Source organism: Budorcas taxicolor, chromosome 5, assembly GCF_023091745.1.
Source record: "Budorcas taxicolor isolate Tak-1 chromosome 5, Takin1.1, whole genome shotgun sequence".
NCBI classification, from domain to species: Eukaryota; Metazoa; Chordata; class Mammalia; order Artiodactyla; family Bovidae; genus Budorcas; species Budorcas taxicolor.
The window spans coordinates 43,149,459-43,166,729 of record NC_068914.1 but is presented as its reverse complement, the minus strand read 5'-3'; the positions used below and the strand labels follow the sequence as shown (position 1 = coordinate 43,166,729).

Here is a 17,271-nt window from a genome sequence, read left to right as displayed (position 1 = left end):
AAAACTCAGGTCGGTCGGCAAATAAGAGGGAGCCTGCCAGGGGTCTGAGGTGGTCCCAAAGACTGAGGACCGAGGAGGTAATGCTTTCGCCCGCGCAGCGTGAGGAAGCGGTGACCCGCTGTCCCCGGTGTGGGCGCCCGTGTGTGTGCGCACGTGTGCGCGCCCTGCCCGGGGCCCCGGCGACCACCTGTCACTCACAGCGGTGGCCTGGCGGCGGCCCGCGGAGGCACTCCCCGGGGGGCACCCGAGCCGCCGCCGCGGAGACGCGGTAATCCCCCCTTCCGCCCCCGCCCGGCCCCCGCAGCCGCCGCCGATTGGTCGCCCTTTGCTCCCTGACCCCCTGGCCGCCTCCGCGGCTGCCGCTTCCTGCTCCGGCGCCGCGCGGCGCTCCCGGCCGGGGCGGAGCTCGGGCGCCGGGCGCGCGCCGCCCTCGCCGCCAGCCGCGCCGGAGGAGGAGCCGCCGCGCCCTTCCCCTTCCTCCGCTCCTCCCCGGCCCGCGCCCGCCGCGGCCCCAGGCAGACTCGCGAGCAGCGGCCGCGGCCGGCGGCCGAGTCGGGAGGATGCGGCGGCGCTCGCGGATGCTGCTCTGCTTCGCCTTCCTGTGGGTGCTGGGCATCGCCTACTACATGTACTCGGGGGGCGGCTCCGCGCTGGCCGCGGGCGCGGGCGGCGGCGCCGGCAGGAAGGTGAGTGGGGCGCCTGCCCGCGGCCCGGCCCCCGGGGTCCCCGGCGCCCATGCGCCCGGGCCCCGCCGCCGAGGCCCCTCGCCCGGACGCACCGCCGGGGACCGAGGGGTTTCCAGGTCCCTCCTGCCCTTCTCCGCCCGGATCTCGGCTCTGGCCATCCGCCCCCGCCTTGGGCCTCGCGACCGAGTCCCTGGGGCTGGGGGCGCCGCCGGCCGCTCGGTGCTCTCCGGGCTCGGGAGGGGGCGACCCCGCGCAGCTCCCGGGGCTGGGGTCGCTGACGCCTCTAGTCGCCCCCTGTCCCCGCTCTCTGCTCCTCTTAATCTGAGTGTCGTCCGGCCGTCGGGAGCCCAGTCCCCTGCGGTGAGAAGTTTGGGGGTGAGAGTATGGGGAAGCACAAAAGGGGGTGGGGGGAAGGGAGAGAGGCGGCTGCCTTTCCAACGTGTCACGTACCTTGGGAGAGAGGAGTCCAAGTTTCTTTTCAGCCCTTTGAAACCAGCCACTGCAGCCCCCCTACCTCCCCCTCTTCGCCGCGCCGCGGGGAGGGGGCAGTTCTGGGTCTCGGCCCGCTTCCCCTGGGGGCGGGGGCGCAGCCAGCCCCGCGCCCGACGGAACAGACCGCCCTGGCGGTGCAGGCGGAAGGCCCCCGCGCCCGGGTGAGGCCGGCCGCCCACACCCCCGACGGTCCCCTCCCTGCCCCGGTGCTCGCCTTGACCGGCTCGGCCGGCCCTTCAGCGCGGCCCCCGGCGCCCTCTTTCCCCAGCCCCTCGCTCTTGTTCAGTGGGGTGGTCCTTCTGCTGAGTGTGTTCTAGATGGGTTCCAAGGGCCGAGGGGTTGCGCCGTGGGGACCGCGTGAGCCGCTCTGCACAGCCAGCCGCTCTAGGAAGGAAATGGAGCGCCTAGGGCGCCCGGCCTTGCGATCCTGCTGGGAGAGCGGGGGCTCTGGGCGGTGCGCATGCCGCCAGCGGTGTTTGTCGTGTTTGGCAACTACCAGGCTTTGAAAGTGACCCCACACCGTGTAACCCCTATACTGTGACGGTTAGTGTCAGCGCAAATCCAGGAAATTCTGAGTTAATGAAGGTGGACCATGGGTTGAACTGGAACCAGAGAATGGTATCCTGGAACAAGCAGGACGCTAGTAACTGGATGAGGAGACTGGAGCCCTAAAGTCAGACCGTAAATGTCAACGCTGAGGCCTGGCTACTTCAGAGGTTTCCTTCCGTCCGGCCTTCTTTCCTTCATTCTCAGCGGAAGGTATTAGATGGAGACAGGTGTCTTATTTGATTCATGGTAAGTTTCTTAGGCCATATCTAGAGGGGCAGAGGGAAAAGTCTTCTCATGTACAGAACTGGCCTAGCTTGTTTCTGAGCTGACAGGTTCTCTTAGCCCTGTCTTTTCCCTGTTTTAATCCAAGGAACTGTTATTTAGGTACATGGAGTTTGTCCATCCTTGAATGGTAAAGAGCGGTGCAAGCAGTGCAGCCCTTTGAAAACTGTGGTCTTATTAAACTGGAATTATTTCAAAAGCTTTGCTTCCCAGCAAACGGTGCTTTCGCAGGTCCATGTAGCCTGGTGTGCTGGTGAGACCTGGCAAAGCTTCCTGCCTTTCATGTGGAAGAAAACCAAATACCCAAGCTGTGCTTTGTGATCCCCTTTCCTTGCGATTGGAAACAGCAACAGGGTTAGCATCTGGAGAGGCTGACTTCTCCGTGGTGGGCTTCAGCTGGTGGATGGTCTTTGAAGGGTCTTCCAGTTGATCCTTCAAAAAAAAAAAAGTAATAGTCCTGTAACTCCTTGTGGCCAGGTGGCAGTAGGAAGGTTCAGAGACCACATAGAAAAAAAATGTGGGAAATGAACAATCGTACATGGATTGATGATTTTGGGATTCTGTTCTTTTAGCAGCAGCAGCAGCCCTTAGAATGGTTTGGCAGTTTGTCAGTTGAAGAAGAGTTGTGTACATGCAATAGTTTTTGAAGTTGGAGAAGACTCGTTAACATGGCTTGGACCTATATATTAAAGAGAACACCCTAAGACCGTTTCTGGAGGAGTCAATAGAACCTGTGTCCTGAATTTCTTAGTCTAGACTCTGAAACTGCATGGTCTTTTCTTCCTCCTGAGTTGTTTCCATGGATTCAGAGACTAGAAAGTCTCTTCAAATTTAGTTCATCCTTGCGATAAAGGGAAATGTATAGATTTTCTGGCTTGTAAAGTATGGGCGTAAAAATGCTAAGGTAGTATGCGTATATAGGCAGAACTTAAATACTAGCTACAGTTTTTTAGGTGTAAATGGACTTATATTTCTTCTCTCATTTTGTACCATTCAAGTCAAGGCTCTAATTAGTCAATTTCTCTTCACCTTGACATTTTCCACAGGGTACTAGGCTTCAGTATTAGGCTTTGGGGGATTGTTTGTCTGATGGGAGCCTGACTAGAGTTTCTGCTGCTTCAGCACCCAGCCCAGGCTTGTCACTGTGTGCCCTGCCTGTTGAATAACTCCTCTGAGGACGGTTGTTCTCCATCTGGTGAAACCCAGAGAACCCACTCACCTCACAGTGCAGGTTTAATCAACTCAGTAGGAGCAGAGACTGCCCTAATCAGGACTCAATGCTGAAGTTCAGGTTGTATGATCAGTACAACCTGACCGTATGCACAAACCTGACCTTTGTGCATAATATTGCTTGAAATTATATTTTATTTACTTTTGCATAGAACCTTCCCTCCCCCAGTGTTTCTCTCTTTCCCCCAGATTGATGATTTGCACTTCAAGGATACCTTGCCTTTGAGCATATTAAATACTTTAAAATTTTAATCATGTTAAGCCTCCTCTGGGCCTTGGTAACTTGGCATGATGGAACTGCAGAGAAAGGAAGGGATTTCTGTTGGAATGAATGTGCCTCTGGGTGAAGTGTGTCTCTTTTGGTTGGCGAGGGAAGGGTTTTCTAGTATGTGAAGAATGGTCTCTCCTGAGAGAGTGTGTGTAGCCCAGGACCCATTGTCGGTGCTCCCACACCCTCGGGAGGCAGGGAAGGCATTCTCGTAGGGCCTGACCAGGGCCTGTCCTTCTGGTCACTTCCCCTTGCCTTTCCTCTGTGAGCAGGTGCTGCAGTCCCTGCCCTGAGGTCCAAGCTGGGCGCCTTTGGGTCAGGTATGGAGGGGGTTTCTAGGAGAGGGGTTGACCTCTTCTTAAGAGTACAGAGGGGCCTCACTTGGCTGGAGTGGGTATGTTTGTAGGGGAATATGAGAATGTACACTTGAGAGAGTTTGGGACTAAATTGTAAAGGGCCTTGAATGCCAAGCTGAGCTGACTTGTTGGTTCATAGTCTGATTGTCCATAGGGAACCACTGGTGTTTTTGAGCTGGGCAGTAGACATTTAAGAAGAATGGCATGGATCCATTTCTTGGTACTAAGACTAGACGAGCTTTCTACCTCTTTCTGCTTAGTGACCTTTACTAATTTACCAAACCTCTCTGACCCTCAGTTTCCTCATCTTTAGAATAGGGATAGTTCTTATTGCTAAAGACTAGAGGCCGTTAGTAGGTGTTGGCAAATGGTAGGTGCTGAGTAGATGGTGTCTAGGGTGGGGTGCGGGGAGGGAAAAAGCCTCGAATCTTCTTGAAAATATATTGACCTGTCATCTTCTTGTTCTTTAGAGGTTTCCCTTTTTTTTTTTTTAAGTCCTTCATCCATTCCTCCCAGGTTGATTTGGTTGGTTCATTTGGGCCGGTACCATGACCCTGAGTGACATCAAAGACTGCCTTTTTGAGAAGTGGTCTGGGCAACATGCCAGCTCTCTTGTCTCCAGCTGTGGTGTCAGAGTGGGGCTCCTGTCTGTGGGAAGCCACCAGGAGAGTGGGTGCAGGACATATCTTTCTTTGGTGGTTGTTCAAACCAGTGGAGTGCTGCTGATTGTGTCCCTAAGTGAGGATCCTGTGGTGAGGAGCCGGTCCCCCCGATACCAGGCTCTAGGCGCCCCTTTCACCCGCTGCCTACAGGCTTGCTCCTCCTGGCAGGAGGCAAGGTGGCTGTCATCACCCACACGTGGGAGATGAGGCGGAACACAGCGGCTGCCACGTGCTTTCCTGGACATCAGCAGATCTGTGAGCATGTCCATAAGGGGTTGAGAAGGAGACCTAGGCCACACCCTGCCAGCTAGTCAGTTAAATTCCACTTGAAAGGAGGGTTTGGAGTTGAGATCGAGCATGCAGGAGTACAGCCAGAGAATCTGACAAATGGCAAATCTGACAAAGTTTCTCTAGGGAAACGTTTTCTAAAGAAAATATAAGTGTCACTCCTCTGGAGCGACTTGGGGCTCACACATGACAGGAGCAGGCTGTGACTGATGGCGAGAGCTGAGGGGCTCTTTCCCCAGCCCCCTGGTGAGAGTGAGAGAGCCCGCTGTCCCCGGCATGGAGCAGGCTGGCTTGCCTGGGCTCCATCCGGCTCCCGGCGTGGGCTTGGGGCGCCTGGGGAGCTGTTAGTGTTGTGTGGAGACTTCAGGCCCCTTTTGAATCTCCCATCCCAGCTCCTGATGAGAGGTGGGTCTCCTGTTTGGATCAGGGGGAGAGGTATTTGAGAGGAGGTCGGAAGGAAATGGCAACCCACTCCAGCATTCTTGCCTGTAGAATCCCAGAGGTGGCGGAGCCTGGTGGGCTGCAGTCCATGGGGCCACACAGAGTTGGACACGACTGAAGCGACTTAGCAGTGGCGGCGGCAGAAAAACAGTTGGGGTGAGGCAAGGGGAGATGTATATATAATTATGTATCTGAAACTATATATTGTGTATAATCATGTGATTTTATACACACACACACACACACACTCTCTCACACTCACACTCACAGTTTATTGTTGCTGCCATTCATGTTTCTGACATCTCTAGGGATTGAGAAGTCACTTTGGGAAGCTATTGATTTCAAGACAGGCAGTGCCCTGCTGCCTGAACCGCTAGCAAATTCAGTGGCATTTGGCTTAGTGGAGGGCGGTGGTAGGCTGCCTGGTCAGAGACCAGGCACACACAGGAGCTGACTGCCAGGTTCTGGCCAAGATCCGGAAGAGAAGGCAAGGTGTTCCTGGGAGAAATCTGTGAAGTCTCCTAGTGACCCAGCAGAAATCCTGGAGTGAGAAAATAGCCCAAACTGGCCAAGCCTCACGCCCCCTGTTTGTTCTTCCTCTTTTTCCCCCGTGACCCCTGTCCTACGACCCAGGCGGATAGCGAGGTGGAAGCACACCCACGGCCATGTCACGTAGCTCATGACGGTGGGAGCCTTCCGTAAGGATGCTAAAAGAATGCCCCTCTCTGGAGCCCCTCTGCCCCCACCTGCCCTGTTCTTTGCTCGGGACCCCTGCTCCCTGATCCGCCCCCACTGCAGGGCCTCCCGGACCCGGCCCCTGTGCCCTTGCCGTGGTTGTCCTTAGGTACGCTGAGCATGGCTCCTGGAGAGACACTGCCTCAATCAGAGCAGGTGTTGGCCCGGCCTTACTGCCCTGACCTGAAGGGTGGCCTCCCCTTGAGGAAGCCTTTGATTCCAGGTTGCTGCTGGGGATGCCTGTCCCACCACCGTGGCCTTGGACCCTTGCCACCACGCTGCCTTATGGGGTGGTTCCTTCGCAAGGACCTCCCAGCACCTCCCCTGGCGCCGCCTGGGTGGGACCCGGCACAGGCCAAGTGTGGCGAGGAGCCCTCCTCCATGGGGAGAGTTGCGTCGAGCATGTTGGTGCCAGCCTCCTACAGACACTCCTGCACTCCAAGTAGAGTTGACTTTGTTTTCCTAACTGTGTGAGGATGCGCTGACCTTGGCCACGCACTTGACCTGAAGGATGAGCCCCCAGTGTGGAGGTTCTAGTAAAACGTGTGCAGTGTATCTGTCCAGTCAGGAAGGAGAGCCTCTCCCACAGGCTTAAAGATCCAACAGGTCGTTCCCTGAGGAGCACCGCCCTCTCCACCTCCCGAGTCCAGGTTCCTGCTTGCGTCTGCCTCCTACAGGGCAAACTGAGGCACTGGGCGTTTCTGCATTTAGTCATGACCAATATTATAGGCCCAGGAAGCAAGTGTCATTTTGTACAGATTGAGTTTCTTAGCATGCCAGGATGAAGATGGCAATGAGTCATTGTGGCTGGATTTGAAAAAAAAAAACCGTCTCATGGAATCTCATTCCTGGCCTTACATTCCAATAGCTTTTCTTGGCTCTGGGAGTCCTGCGTCCCTGCCCCCACTCTTACAGGGGCTGCCTGGTCACTTGTGACTCAGCCTGCCCCTGGTCTGCCCACCTGGCCTCCCAGCACCTCCCACTGACTACCTGGTCCTGCCTAGTGACTCTCTGGGAGGAGGGATGGCCTGGGCACCAGGGAGAGAGTTGCTGAATTCCCAGAGCCCAAACCAGGACCAGCATTTTGGCAGGGATGGGGGCGCCTGGGGGCAGTGGTCGCTGTAACGTAGGGCCCCTCAGCCTTGACACAGTCGGCATTTTGGACCAGATAACGTATGCTGGGGGCAGGGGACTGGCCTGTGCACTGTCAATATTTAGCAGCTTCTGCAAGTGGTACCACCCTTCTCAGCTGTGACCATGTCTAGCCCTTAACAGGCATCCCAGGGGACAGGTTCGCCCTCACTTAAGAACCACTGCTGTGGTCAGCATGAACTTGACTTTTTTTTCCTTCCTGCGGGATGGGGCCCTCGCTTTCCAGGCTTCCTTCCATGTGCTGCCAGTGCCCAGATCCTCTGATGGTGGTGGGAAGTTCCTGGAAGGTGCTCTAGGGAGGATGCACCCACAGCAATACTCCACAGGAGGCCATTCTGTTTAGCTGCTTTCTCCATCCTTACCATTTGCTGTGTGAAATGCTTCCCGTGTTCTTGTCCTCAGGCCTCTGTGTGTCCTGAAGTCTCTGCTGCCTGTTGGCAGGAGCAGACACGAAAACCGGCTGCGGGCCCTTGCATCGATTCTTCTGATATGAGTATTGCTTGAGACTTGCTGTGTGCCAGGCACTCCTCGGTGTTTGGGCTACAGCAGTGAATAGAACGGAGGCATCATCTCGACCCCTGGGGAACTTTCACTTTGGGGGCAGTGGGACCAAACACGGTGCTAGGTAGTGAAAAGACGTAGTGTGAGAAGGGGCTGAGTGCAGAGGAGAGAGGGGTGTCCCTGAGGGGTCAGGAGTCAGGGAGGGCCAGTTACAGTAAGCAGAGGGGCTGGTGCCTGCGAGGTACAGGTTGAGCAGGTTTGAGCCAAGACCCAGAGCAGCAGCAACTCCAGCTTCAGAGTGTCTGACATGTTGGGTGCGCTCTCTATGCCTTGATTTCCTTTGCTAAATATTGAGCCTGTTTTCTTTCTGGGAATCTGTGGCCTCTGGTCTGTCGGTGGCGTTTCCTCTGTCCTGTGGCAAGGTCAGGTCTTTCATTCTTTTTTAAAAAAATTTATTTATTTTTAATTGAAGGATAATTGCTTTACAGTATTGCATTGGTTTCTACCGAACAGCAACATGAATCATCCTTAGGTTTGTTTACCCATGTCCCCTCCTGCTTGAACATCCCTCCATCTCTCTCCCCATCACACCCCTCTAGGTTGTTAGGGAGCTGGTTTGAGCTTCCTGAGTCATACAGCAAATTCCCGTTGGCTGTCTGTTTTACATATGGTAATGTATGTTTCCAGGTTACTCTCTCCATACCTCCCACCCTCTCCTTCTTCCCCCCAGGCTGTGCCCACAAGTCTGTTCTCGATGTCTATGTCTCCATTGCTGCTGTGCAAATATCAGTACCATCTTTCTAGGTTCCATATATTTGTGTTAGTATTTGATAATTGTTTTTCTTTTTCTCGGGCCTTTCATTCTTATTCCTCGAGGAGTCCTGGGTGAGGAGCGTTCTTCTCCTGGGTAACACAGGATGTACGCTCCCAGTTCACCCTCTCCCACCTCGGGCTGGGGACCACGCTAGGTGCTGCAGGTTAATATGTTGCTTTACTTTGTGGCCTGTGTTCATGCCACAGCCCTCGGGTGTGATTTCTGAGCTGGTCTCTGCAGGGCTGGCTGAACTGGGTGAACATCCCCATCCACTGTCAGGCTCCCCACTCAGTCACACAGTTCCTTTGTAGAGTGCGCTCCACACACATCACCATTTAATGAGAAGTCCCACTGGGCCCTGTGCAACTGCTCCTGTACGGAGTTTCCACTGGGATATTGTCTCTGTGAGTTGCTGTGGGTGGGGAGACTTGTGGTTTTCTCATCTGTAGGAAATAGGAGGTCAGAGGCCTGCCTGTTCCCGGGTTTTGGAGAGGCTGTTCTTGGCAATGGAGTTGTGTTGAAGCACTGTGATCTGTGATATTTGTAGGAAATAAAGTGGACATGTGATTTCATTGCCTGCAGCTCCTTTAGGGAGTTCTCAAGCAAGAGCATCAGCCGCTTTTCATAGTAGTTATTGGCATTCATGAGGGGTCTTTAGATGCCTTGTTGGGGTGTGGGGTGTGCTGTGCTGCCAACGTGTTTCTGGATAAAAAACCAGAATGTGGACATGGCTGCAGAGGAAAGGTCATTTTAAAGTCTTCTGACTCAGGAGGCACCATTCAGGGTTTCTTCATCTCGGCATCAGAGGCTCGTCCAGAAAGGAAGCGTGTCTCCTCCTGAAGGGTGCTGCTTCAGAAGGGGGACACATTTCAGATGAGTCACCCTGTGGGAACTTTAGAAGTAAAGGCCTGTGTTTTAGTGACACCCGTAAATGAATGCTGACTCCTGTGTGCGAAGATGTGTGACCATCCTGGATGCTGATGTTGGCCTGGTGTGGGAGGCCTTGGAGTCATTGCCCTGGTCCTTCCTACCTCAGGGGCTACCCCACTAACCTAGATTGTGAGCTCTTGCGCTGTGACCTTCAAGGCTTGTCGCCTTTCTCCATTCCCTCCTTCCACTCTCCCACTCCATTCCCCTGCACAGTAAGTGATGCACCTGTTTTCCTTCCTGTCTCACTTCTGGTGACTACTGATGTGTCCCTGTGTCTGGAATATACCATTTTTTGTTGAATCTAAGATGCTTTTATTTGTAAAACTACTATCTTATGTACCACTAGGGAAGAAAAAAAGTTTCCGTTGAACTGTGACATGGTGGTTTCTTATCAGTTAACATTTTTATTTTCTACTTATTTAAAGAGCTCTTTTAGACTTAGACATTGATTTTTCCATGTATCACTCTTGTGCATGGATAAAAAGGAAAGTATATGTGAAATACATCTTCCAGTGTCTGCTTTTTGCCTCAGAGATGTTTGTGTCTGTTTATCTGAGACAAGAGTCTTCTTCCTCTGTACCTCCAAGCTCTGGTGGATGCAGTGTTTCCTGAGGGCCCTGGGCTCTCACCATCGCTTGGCACCATGTAGAGTTGGCCAACTTTTGACTCTTCTGGGAATTTTATCTAACTTCCCAGTTTACCCTCCACTTCTGTCCCACTTGATTTTGTGTCTGGAGATTACATTGCTTTAGTATTGCTTCTGAAATTTTCTTCCAAGGCACTGACCTGCGTCCTGCAGACTCTGCTGTGGGTGTGTCTTGTGTGTGAGCAAGTGCTGGTCATGATGGTGTGTTACGGCCCAGGCCATGATAGTTCTTTAGCTACAAGAACTCTCCCTGTTCTAAAGATGAGGAAACTGAGGGTCAGGGAGGTTTGGTGTCTTAGTAAAGGTCGTTAAGCAGAAAGATGTAGAAAGCTATAGAGGCAGACACAAGATGTTGATCACTGTGAGGTACACCTCAATCTCATGTCAGACTGGAAATAAAGTGCATCTAAGAATTCATGATTAGAGCCTTCCTTTTTCTCCCGTGTCAGTTCCCTTCTTCTGTGAGATCCCAGCTCCAGGCCCTGACCTTAAGGAGGGGAAACGGTAGCCTCATCAAAATGTGTGCCTTTACGTCTGTTCACTCCCAGTCCCCAGAATCCTTGTCAACTGAAGGACTTCCTGCTTGTTATTTTTGAGAGATGCACAGTTGAGGAGCACCTTCGAAAGGCTTTGAGCATTTCTGGCCACGAGGCACCCTGTTGAGTGCTGGGGTCTGCAGATGTGAACATGGTGTTCTGCCACCCTTTAAGAAGTTCACGGTTGCTCACCAAAATAACTAGAGAAAGACCTGAGAAATAATAATTAGGGGTAAGTTGAATAGGGACTGGATAGTAGATGAAACTTAAGGCATCATTATTAATTTTATTTAGTGGCAGTAATGGCCTTGTGGTTATGTTTTTTGAAAATCCTTACCTTTTATAGATAAAAACTGAAGTATTTATGAACACAGTGACACCACCACTGTTGAAAAAGTGTGAGGGAACAAGATTGACAGAGTGTGCTGTTGAATGACTGACGGGCACCCAGGGTTCATAATACTACTTTATTTTTGCCTACTTAGAAAATTTTATTTAAAAAGTTAAAAAATTTTATAGGTGTATGTAACTTAAATTAGCAAACCAGCAGAAAACTAGTATTTTTAAAAAAGGAAATTAAGACTTTGTAATACAGTCAGCTAAAGGTTTCTACTCCCAGTTTCCAGTAGCTGTGTGGGTGTGTGTGTGGGGGGGGGGGAGGGGGGAATGAGCTTCCCCTCCACAACCAGTCAGTACCCATACACCAGCTGAATGTCCTGCCATTCAGCCTAGTTCTGACACTGTCCACCTGGAAATGCATCAGGTCCTATAGGCAAGGCCGCAGTCCTGCAGACTCCCCACCTCCCACACTCCCCTCCTTCAGATGGCAATTGCAAGCCAAATTGTCACCTGTGTTTCTGACCAACATGCTATAAATCAGAGGTTCCCATGAACCCCTTCTTGGGTTCAGTTAATTAGCTAGAGTAGAAAACCCATTTATTTACTAGATTACTGAATTGTTACAAACGATATTCAAGGATACAAGTTAAGTCTGGTGAAGAGACACATAGCAGTTGTAAGGTCCCAAACAAAGGTGCTTCTCCTCCTGCTTGGGGCCCAGTCTGGTGGCACGTGGACGTGTTCTGGCTCCCCAGCCTGGAAGCTCTGCAGACTCCGTCCTTTTGGGTTTCTGGAGGCTTCACTCCATAGACACTATTGATCAAGTTATTGGCCATTGGTGATTGAGTCAAACTCCAGCCCCTCTCCCTCGAGGAAATCACCAGATGGGATTGAAGGTTGCACCCTTCTATTCATGGTTGGTTCCCCTGCAACCAGCCCCCATCTGCAGGTACTTCCAAAGGCCTCCTCACTGACATCAGCCCAGCAGTGGTGGAAAGGAGCTTGTCATGAGTAACAGGATACTCATTTCACCTTGTGGATCAGAGGACAAGAGACCAAGTGGAACAAAAGATGCTTCTGTGGCTCTTAGTGCTCAGAAAACCCCAAGGGTTTGGCGAGCTGTGAGTCAGAAGTAAGGCCAAAGACAAAATGTATATGAGAAATATATTTTTGTCATCTGAATGGCCAACATATATTTCTCATCAGTTACAAAAACATAGTCAGTTAAAACGTACATAAGCCTCTATATCTTTCTGTAGTTTAGCAATATCCAGCGATGATTCTTTTAAAAAGGATGCTTCAGAGGTCGCCTAAGATCCTGAATTGTCTACCTGTATCACCGGGAAACTATTCTTATGCTTGGTACTGTTTCTTCTCTAAGAATTACCTAAATTCTCTGGAAATTGCTACTTTTTGTGAACCTTTTGATGGTAGAGTAGCAATTTAGGTAGTTTGGGAGATCGCTTGCTTTTGGCCAGGTTGCTCAGCGGCCCAGAGACGCTGTCGCTCAGCAGCGTCTGGCGTGGATATCTTACGACGCTGCCGACCCCTTCTTGTGCGGCAGGCACCAGAGGGCAGAACATGCCTATACGTCACTTATTGCAGGCAGTTTGCCTGCTGTCACAGGTGATCCGCTGGAGCTGTGGTTGATTTGGGAAGCCACGGTGGGAGACCTTATAAATATATATAGTATTCCTTTTTGTTTCCCCCACAGGATGTTATTGTGAAAGCCTCATGCTTTTCACTGTACTTGTATGTGAGAGATTTTTGACAACTATACGATGGTGCGTATTTTCTGTGAAGTATAATTCCTGGTGCTGCACATTTGTGTCAGGGCTGTGGCTGGGAAGCCTGAAGCATTTTGAGCCGCGGGTCGTCTGTCTTTCCTCCCCGCCTGCTTGCAGGCCTCCTGCCCTCACACAGGTGGTGTTCTGTGGATCCCGAGGTTATTATCTTGCCCCACCGGTCATGACGTAGCATGGCTGGGGCTGGAATGTTAATATTCCCAAAGCTGCCCAAGGTTTGGCTCTAGGGCAGGTCGGCTGCAGTCGTGCTGGTCCCAGAGCCACAGTCCCGAGTCCCCAGTAGCTTACAAATGGCAGGTTTCTGTCTCGAGGCTGCAAAGCTGCTGCTTCAGCCTGGAAGGTGCTGATTGCCTAGGCTGGTGATCACTCCTTGACCTTTACATTGCAAAGTGCTGATTTCAGGAGCCAGCCCAGGCTGTTCTTGGGTGGTCTGAGTTCCGGGCCTAAGGCTGGGCATCAGGAAAAAGGCATAGCTTGGGCATCCAGACCGCACGGACAAGCCTGCGGAGGCAGGTGAGGCCCCGTGAGGCCTCCCTGTGCAGAGGCTGCTGAGGCTTGTCTTCTGTCTGTGCTTGCTGACTTAGGAGGCTCCCCGTCAGTCTGCATCAAGAAGCTGTTACTTGGGTCTCTCTTGTTTTCCAAAGAACTGGAATGTAGGTGAAGTAAGCCCTCCATGGGCATGACTCTGACTTGGCATGTAAGTGTTTACACTTAAGATAGAGTTTTCAGCTTAAAGAGTTTTTCTGACTTACTGGTGGGGAATGCATGGTGGCATATTGCCCCAGAGGGATTTTCTGATTCCTGTTGGCCTGATGCTCTTTCCTGCTATCCCAGGGGTGTTTGAAAGCCAAGCTTTCCTAGTCCTGGGAGAGTTTAGCTGAGGCTTCTGTGGAGAGGGGGGCTGCTGTGTGTGGGGGTCTGGACTGCCTGTGGGATGAATCTGGTGCCCCAGGCCCCCATGTGCTGGGTTGGAGGGGGTGGCTCTGCCCATTTGGCTGGCCGAGTTCCTGTGCCAGTGTCCAGGTCTCTGTGCGTAGCTGGGCAGCTCGACACACTTACACTGGGCAGTTGGAGAGCATCCAGATCATCCTGGCTCAGTCCGGGGTTTGGGGGGAGTCTGCAGGGAAGAGCCCAGGGCCATGCTGCCATCAAGCTCTTGGCTGGGTGGGTGGCTGATCTGAGCTGTAACGCTGAGAGGACCCACAGGATGTGTTGCCCAGGGGCCACTGCCTGGGTTTGAATTCTGGCTTCTCTAGTTGGTTCTGTAAACTCAGGCAAGATACTCAGCCCCTCTGTACCTCGGTTTCCGCACGTGCCATCTCTCGTTGTCGTTCAATTAGAGCGGGCCCTGATAGCCACATCGTAAACGTGGATGTAAAGTCTCATGGTGACAGGGGGTGAGGGGCTCGTGCCCTTGGCTGGCTGGGCCATCCTCTAGTTGGCATCACCAGCCCCAGGCATCTGTGCCCACTGAGCCAGGCTAACCGCCCCCACCCCGACACACACACACTGTGTTTAAGTCAAGAGCCTCCTTTCCAGGAAGCACCTCCGCCTGCATGGACCTTGTCTAGGGCCTTCTCCCTGGCAGAGGGGTGAGGACAGGGGTCTGCAGTCCTTGCCCCTCTAGTGAGGAAACAGCCCCGGAAAGGGTGGCTGAGTGCCTGGCGGACCCCAAGTCTGTGGAGTGAGAGGCAAGAAGCTGTAGGCCAGAACTTTCCCACCCCCCCCGCCCCCACCAGGACACTGTTTCACAATTTTATCCCTTAGTCTCATGTCTTTGAAAATTATACAAGGATGTGGTTTTTAACTATGTGACTGTATAATTAATTTTTAAAAACTCTTAATTGGCAATCTTTTTTTCTATATCTTGAGCTGTTATTATCTGAATACAGCATGTTATTTGAAAACTTTCCCACAAGGTTTTAATTAGTAAGCATTCCTGTAGTCTCATTAGTTCAGTTTCTGACTTGCTTTTGAAACTGTAGGTGAGTGACAAGTGGCGACGAGTCAATAATCGCAGCAGAGGTCCCTGTGAGGGCAGGACTAGTTCTGATGATTAGAACAGCGTGCATGTGGTTTCTCTGATGCCTCTCATTAAGGTACCTTAGAACTAGACTGCAGACTAATAGATACGCTGTGTGATGATTTCAAGACGAGTAATCCACCTGGAAACGTGAACTTCAGGTATGGTAATCGAAGGAGGCTGGCTGTGACGTCAGACCTGGGTTTGAATCCTGCTGGTACTGCCTATTACCCTTCCTGTGTTTGTCTGTGGGGAGGGAGCTGATGGAAATGAGTGAGTTGGTGGGGACGATGCTGGTGCAGAGTAATGAGGGTTCCTTTAATTTCACTGGCACGTGTACTCACTGTTCTTTCTCACAGATGCTTCGGGGGCCACTCTGGGCTCCTCTGGGGGCGGGAGGGACCTTGCTGGGAGCAGATACCCAGGTGGAGGGTAGCTTCATGGTGTGAATTGGTGGCTAGGATATGAATCGGGGCGGAACCCCGGGAAGAGACTCTCCGCCTTCTGCGTTCTGTCTCCCTCTCTCCGGCTTGTGGACTTGCTGTGGACCTGACATGCTTCATTTTTGCTCAGGTTGAAGTTTTGGTGCTGAGTGGGGCTGGATTTGTCACATTTGGATCACATTTTAAGATAGAAATTGTGATTGGCCAAAGTGTGGTATACGTTCCCAGGGGCTCAAGAGCAAAGCAGACCGAATGGAGTAATGGGCGTGATGGAGGAGCTGATGGGTGGGCATTTCATGCATGTCTGGGTTCAAGTCCTGCCTTTTCCGTCCATAGATGTTCTGGCGGCCAGCTCCTCCTGAGGCTGCGCAGCTGACCCCCCTTGTGGGGTCCCGTTGCTCCGTGCCCCACCCCTCAGTGTGAGCTGGGGGACGGTCTGGCTCTGATAGCTTCTGTATTTCCTGTGTTACTTAATTATTCCAGGAAAGGAGTGTTGGAGCTGTAAGAAGGAAGGTGTAGTTTTCGGTCTGTACACGTAGACACAGTGGACGAAACCTAGAAAGCTAGCCGTTGCCCAAGCTGATAGCCAGGAAACCACATACACAAATCACATTTAAAGTACTAATTAGGGAGCCAGGATGGGGGAGCCGGGAGCCAGGCTAAGAGGTGACTAAAGGTCACTGGCAACCCTCTGATGCTTGCAGCACATTAAAATGTTTTGAGATTTAAAATCCCATTTTAAGACACTGGTCTTCGCTTGAGAAAGCTCTTAGCTGTTAAATGATACCCAGAGAACATAGACGGAGGTGGTCGGCATTCAGCACGTGGTTTCTTCTGAGTGATGGCTGGGGCCACGCTGCGCGTTTGCTTGGTGTCTCTGGGATGATTGGGAGCGGCTATAGCTGCATGTGCTTGAAGATCCCCATGGCATCTCTCAGCCCTTCCCCTGTGCAGGGCCCCGCTGCCCCATCCTCTGATCTGTCTGTGACAGAGGGAAGCAGTGCCTGAGACAAACAGGGAGAGGAGCCGGAGCCGTGGGTGGGCCTGATCTCTGCTCGACCAGCCCTTGAACATTGGGCCACATGCGTGTGGAGTGGAGGGTCTGTATCTCCAGGATCCTGCTGATCCAGCAGAGAATGGGGCTTACGGCCCCCCACCTTCCCATGTCCCTCACCAGGTGCCACTGTTGACACCAGAAGTCTCCAGCCAGCTGCACACTTGCATCCAGTAGACCAGCGGTCACCAAACTTTTTGACACCAACGACCAGTTTTGTGGAAGACAGCTTTTCTACAGACCAGGGGGATGCTAGCAGTGGGGAGCAGCTGTAAATACAGGTGAAGCTTCTCTCATTTGCCCACTGCTGTGTGGCTCAGTTCCTCACAGACCAGGGACCAGTGCTGGTCTGTGTCCTGGGATTTGAGGATGCCTGTGGTAGACTGAGCATCTTGAGGGCCAGCACCTGCTCAGCTCCTCCCCTCCCAGCCCTCCATCTTTACAGAGATTCATCCGTAGCCATTTTGTACCAGCCCAAGGGAGGCCACAGGGAGTGAGGCAGATGAGGGTCTGGGTGGGACTAGGGTTGGGGGCCACCAAGGCAGTGTCAGCTCTACGGGGAGCTCCACAGAAGCTCATCAGAAAGGACTGAAGAGGGCATATTTGAGGGAGAACTAACGTCTAGAAGGGTATGCTAGGGACTGTCCAGGCATGGAGAACGTCATGTGCAAAGGTCCTGGGGCCAGGGGAACTTGATGTGCTTGTACAGTGTAAAGCAGAAGGGTCAGCAAATGGAAGTGTGGTGGACAGGGGCCCACAAGGTCAGAGAGTGCTCAGGGCATGGTTGCATTCAGGGATTTATCCGTGCCAGTCACCGCATTCCCTGCATGTGGCCTGGCACCCAGCGCACTGTAGGGGCTGTGGTTGGTATTTTGTCAGCTTTAGGATGAGACTGAAATGGGTGGAGTCCTGGTGATGGCAAGGCCTTGAGCCCGGGCTCAGTGAAGGGTCTGCTGCCCTGTGTGAGATAGCCTGGCCCCTGCTTCCCTCTCCCTGGACTTTGCTTCTTCTAGGTGACCCAGCCTGGGGTTAGCAAGTC

General features: G+C 52.6%; 1 protein-coding gene across 1 annotated transcript in view; it reads left to right on the top strand.

Moving 5' to 3' along the window:
• The first annotated feature begins 514 nt into the window (after positions 1–514).
• Positions 515–17,271, top strand: part of GALNT2 (polypeptide N-acetylgalactosaminyltransferase 2) — a 179,528-nt gene continuing 162,771 nt past the window's right edge. Inside the window, exon 1 of the mRNA XM_052639645.1 lies at positions 515–686. Within this exon, the coding sequence (XP_052495605.1) occupies positions 561–686 (126 nt within the window). The 5' untranslated portion in view covers positions 515–560. The remainder of the gene's footprint in view (positions 687–17,271) is intronic.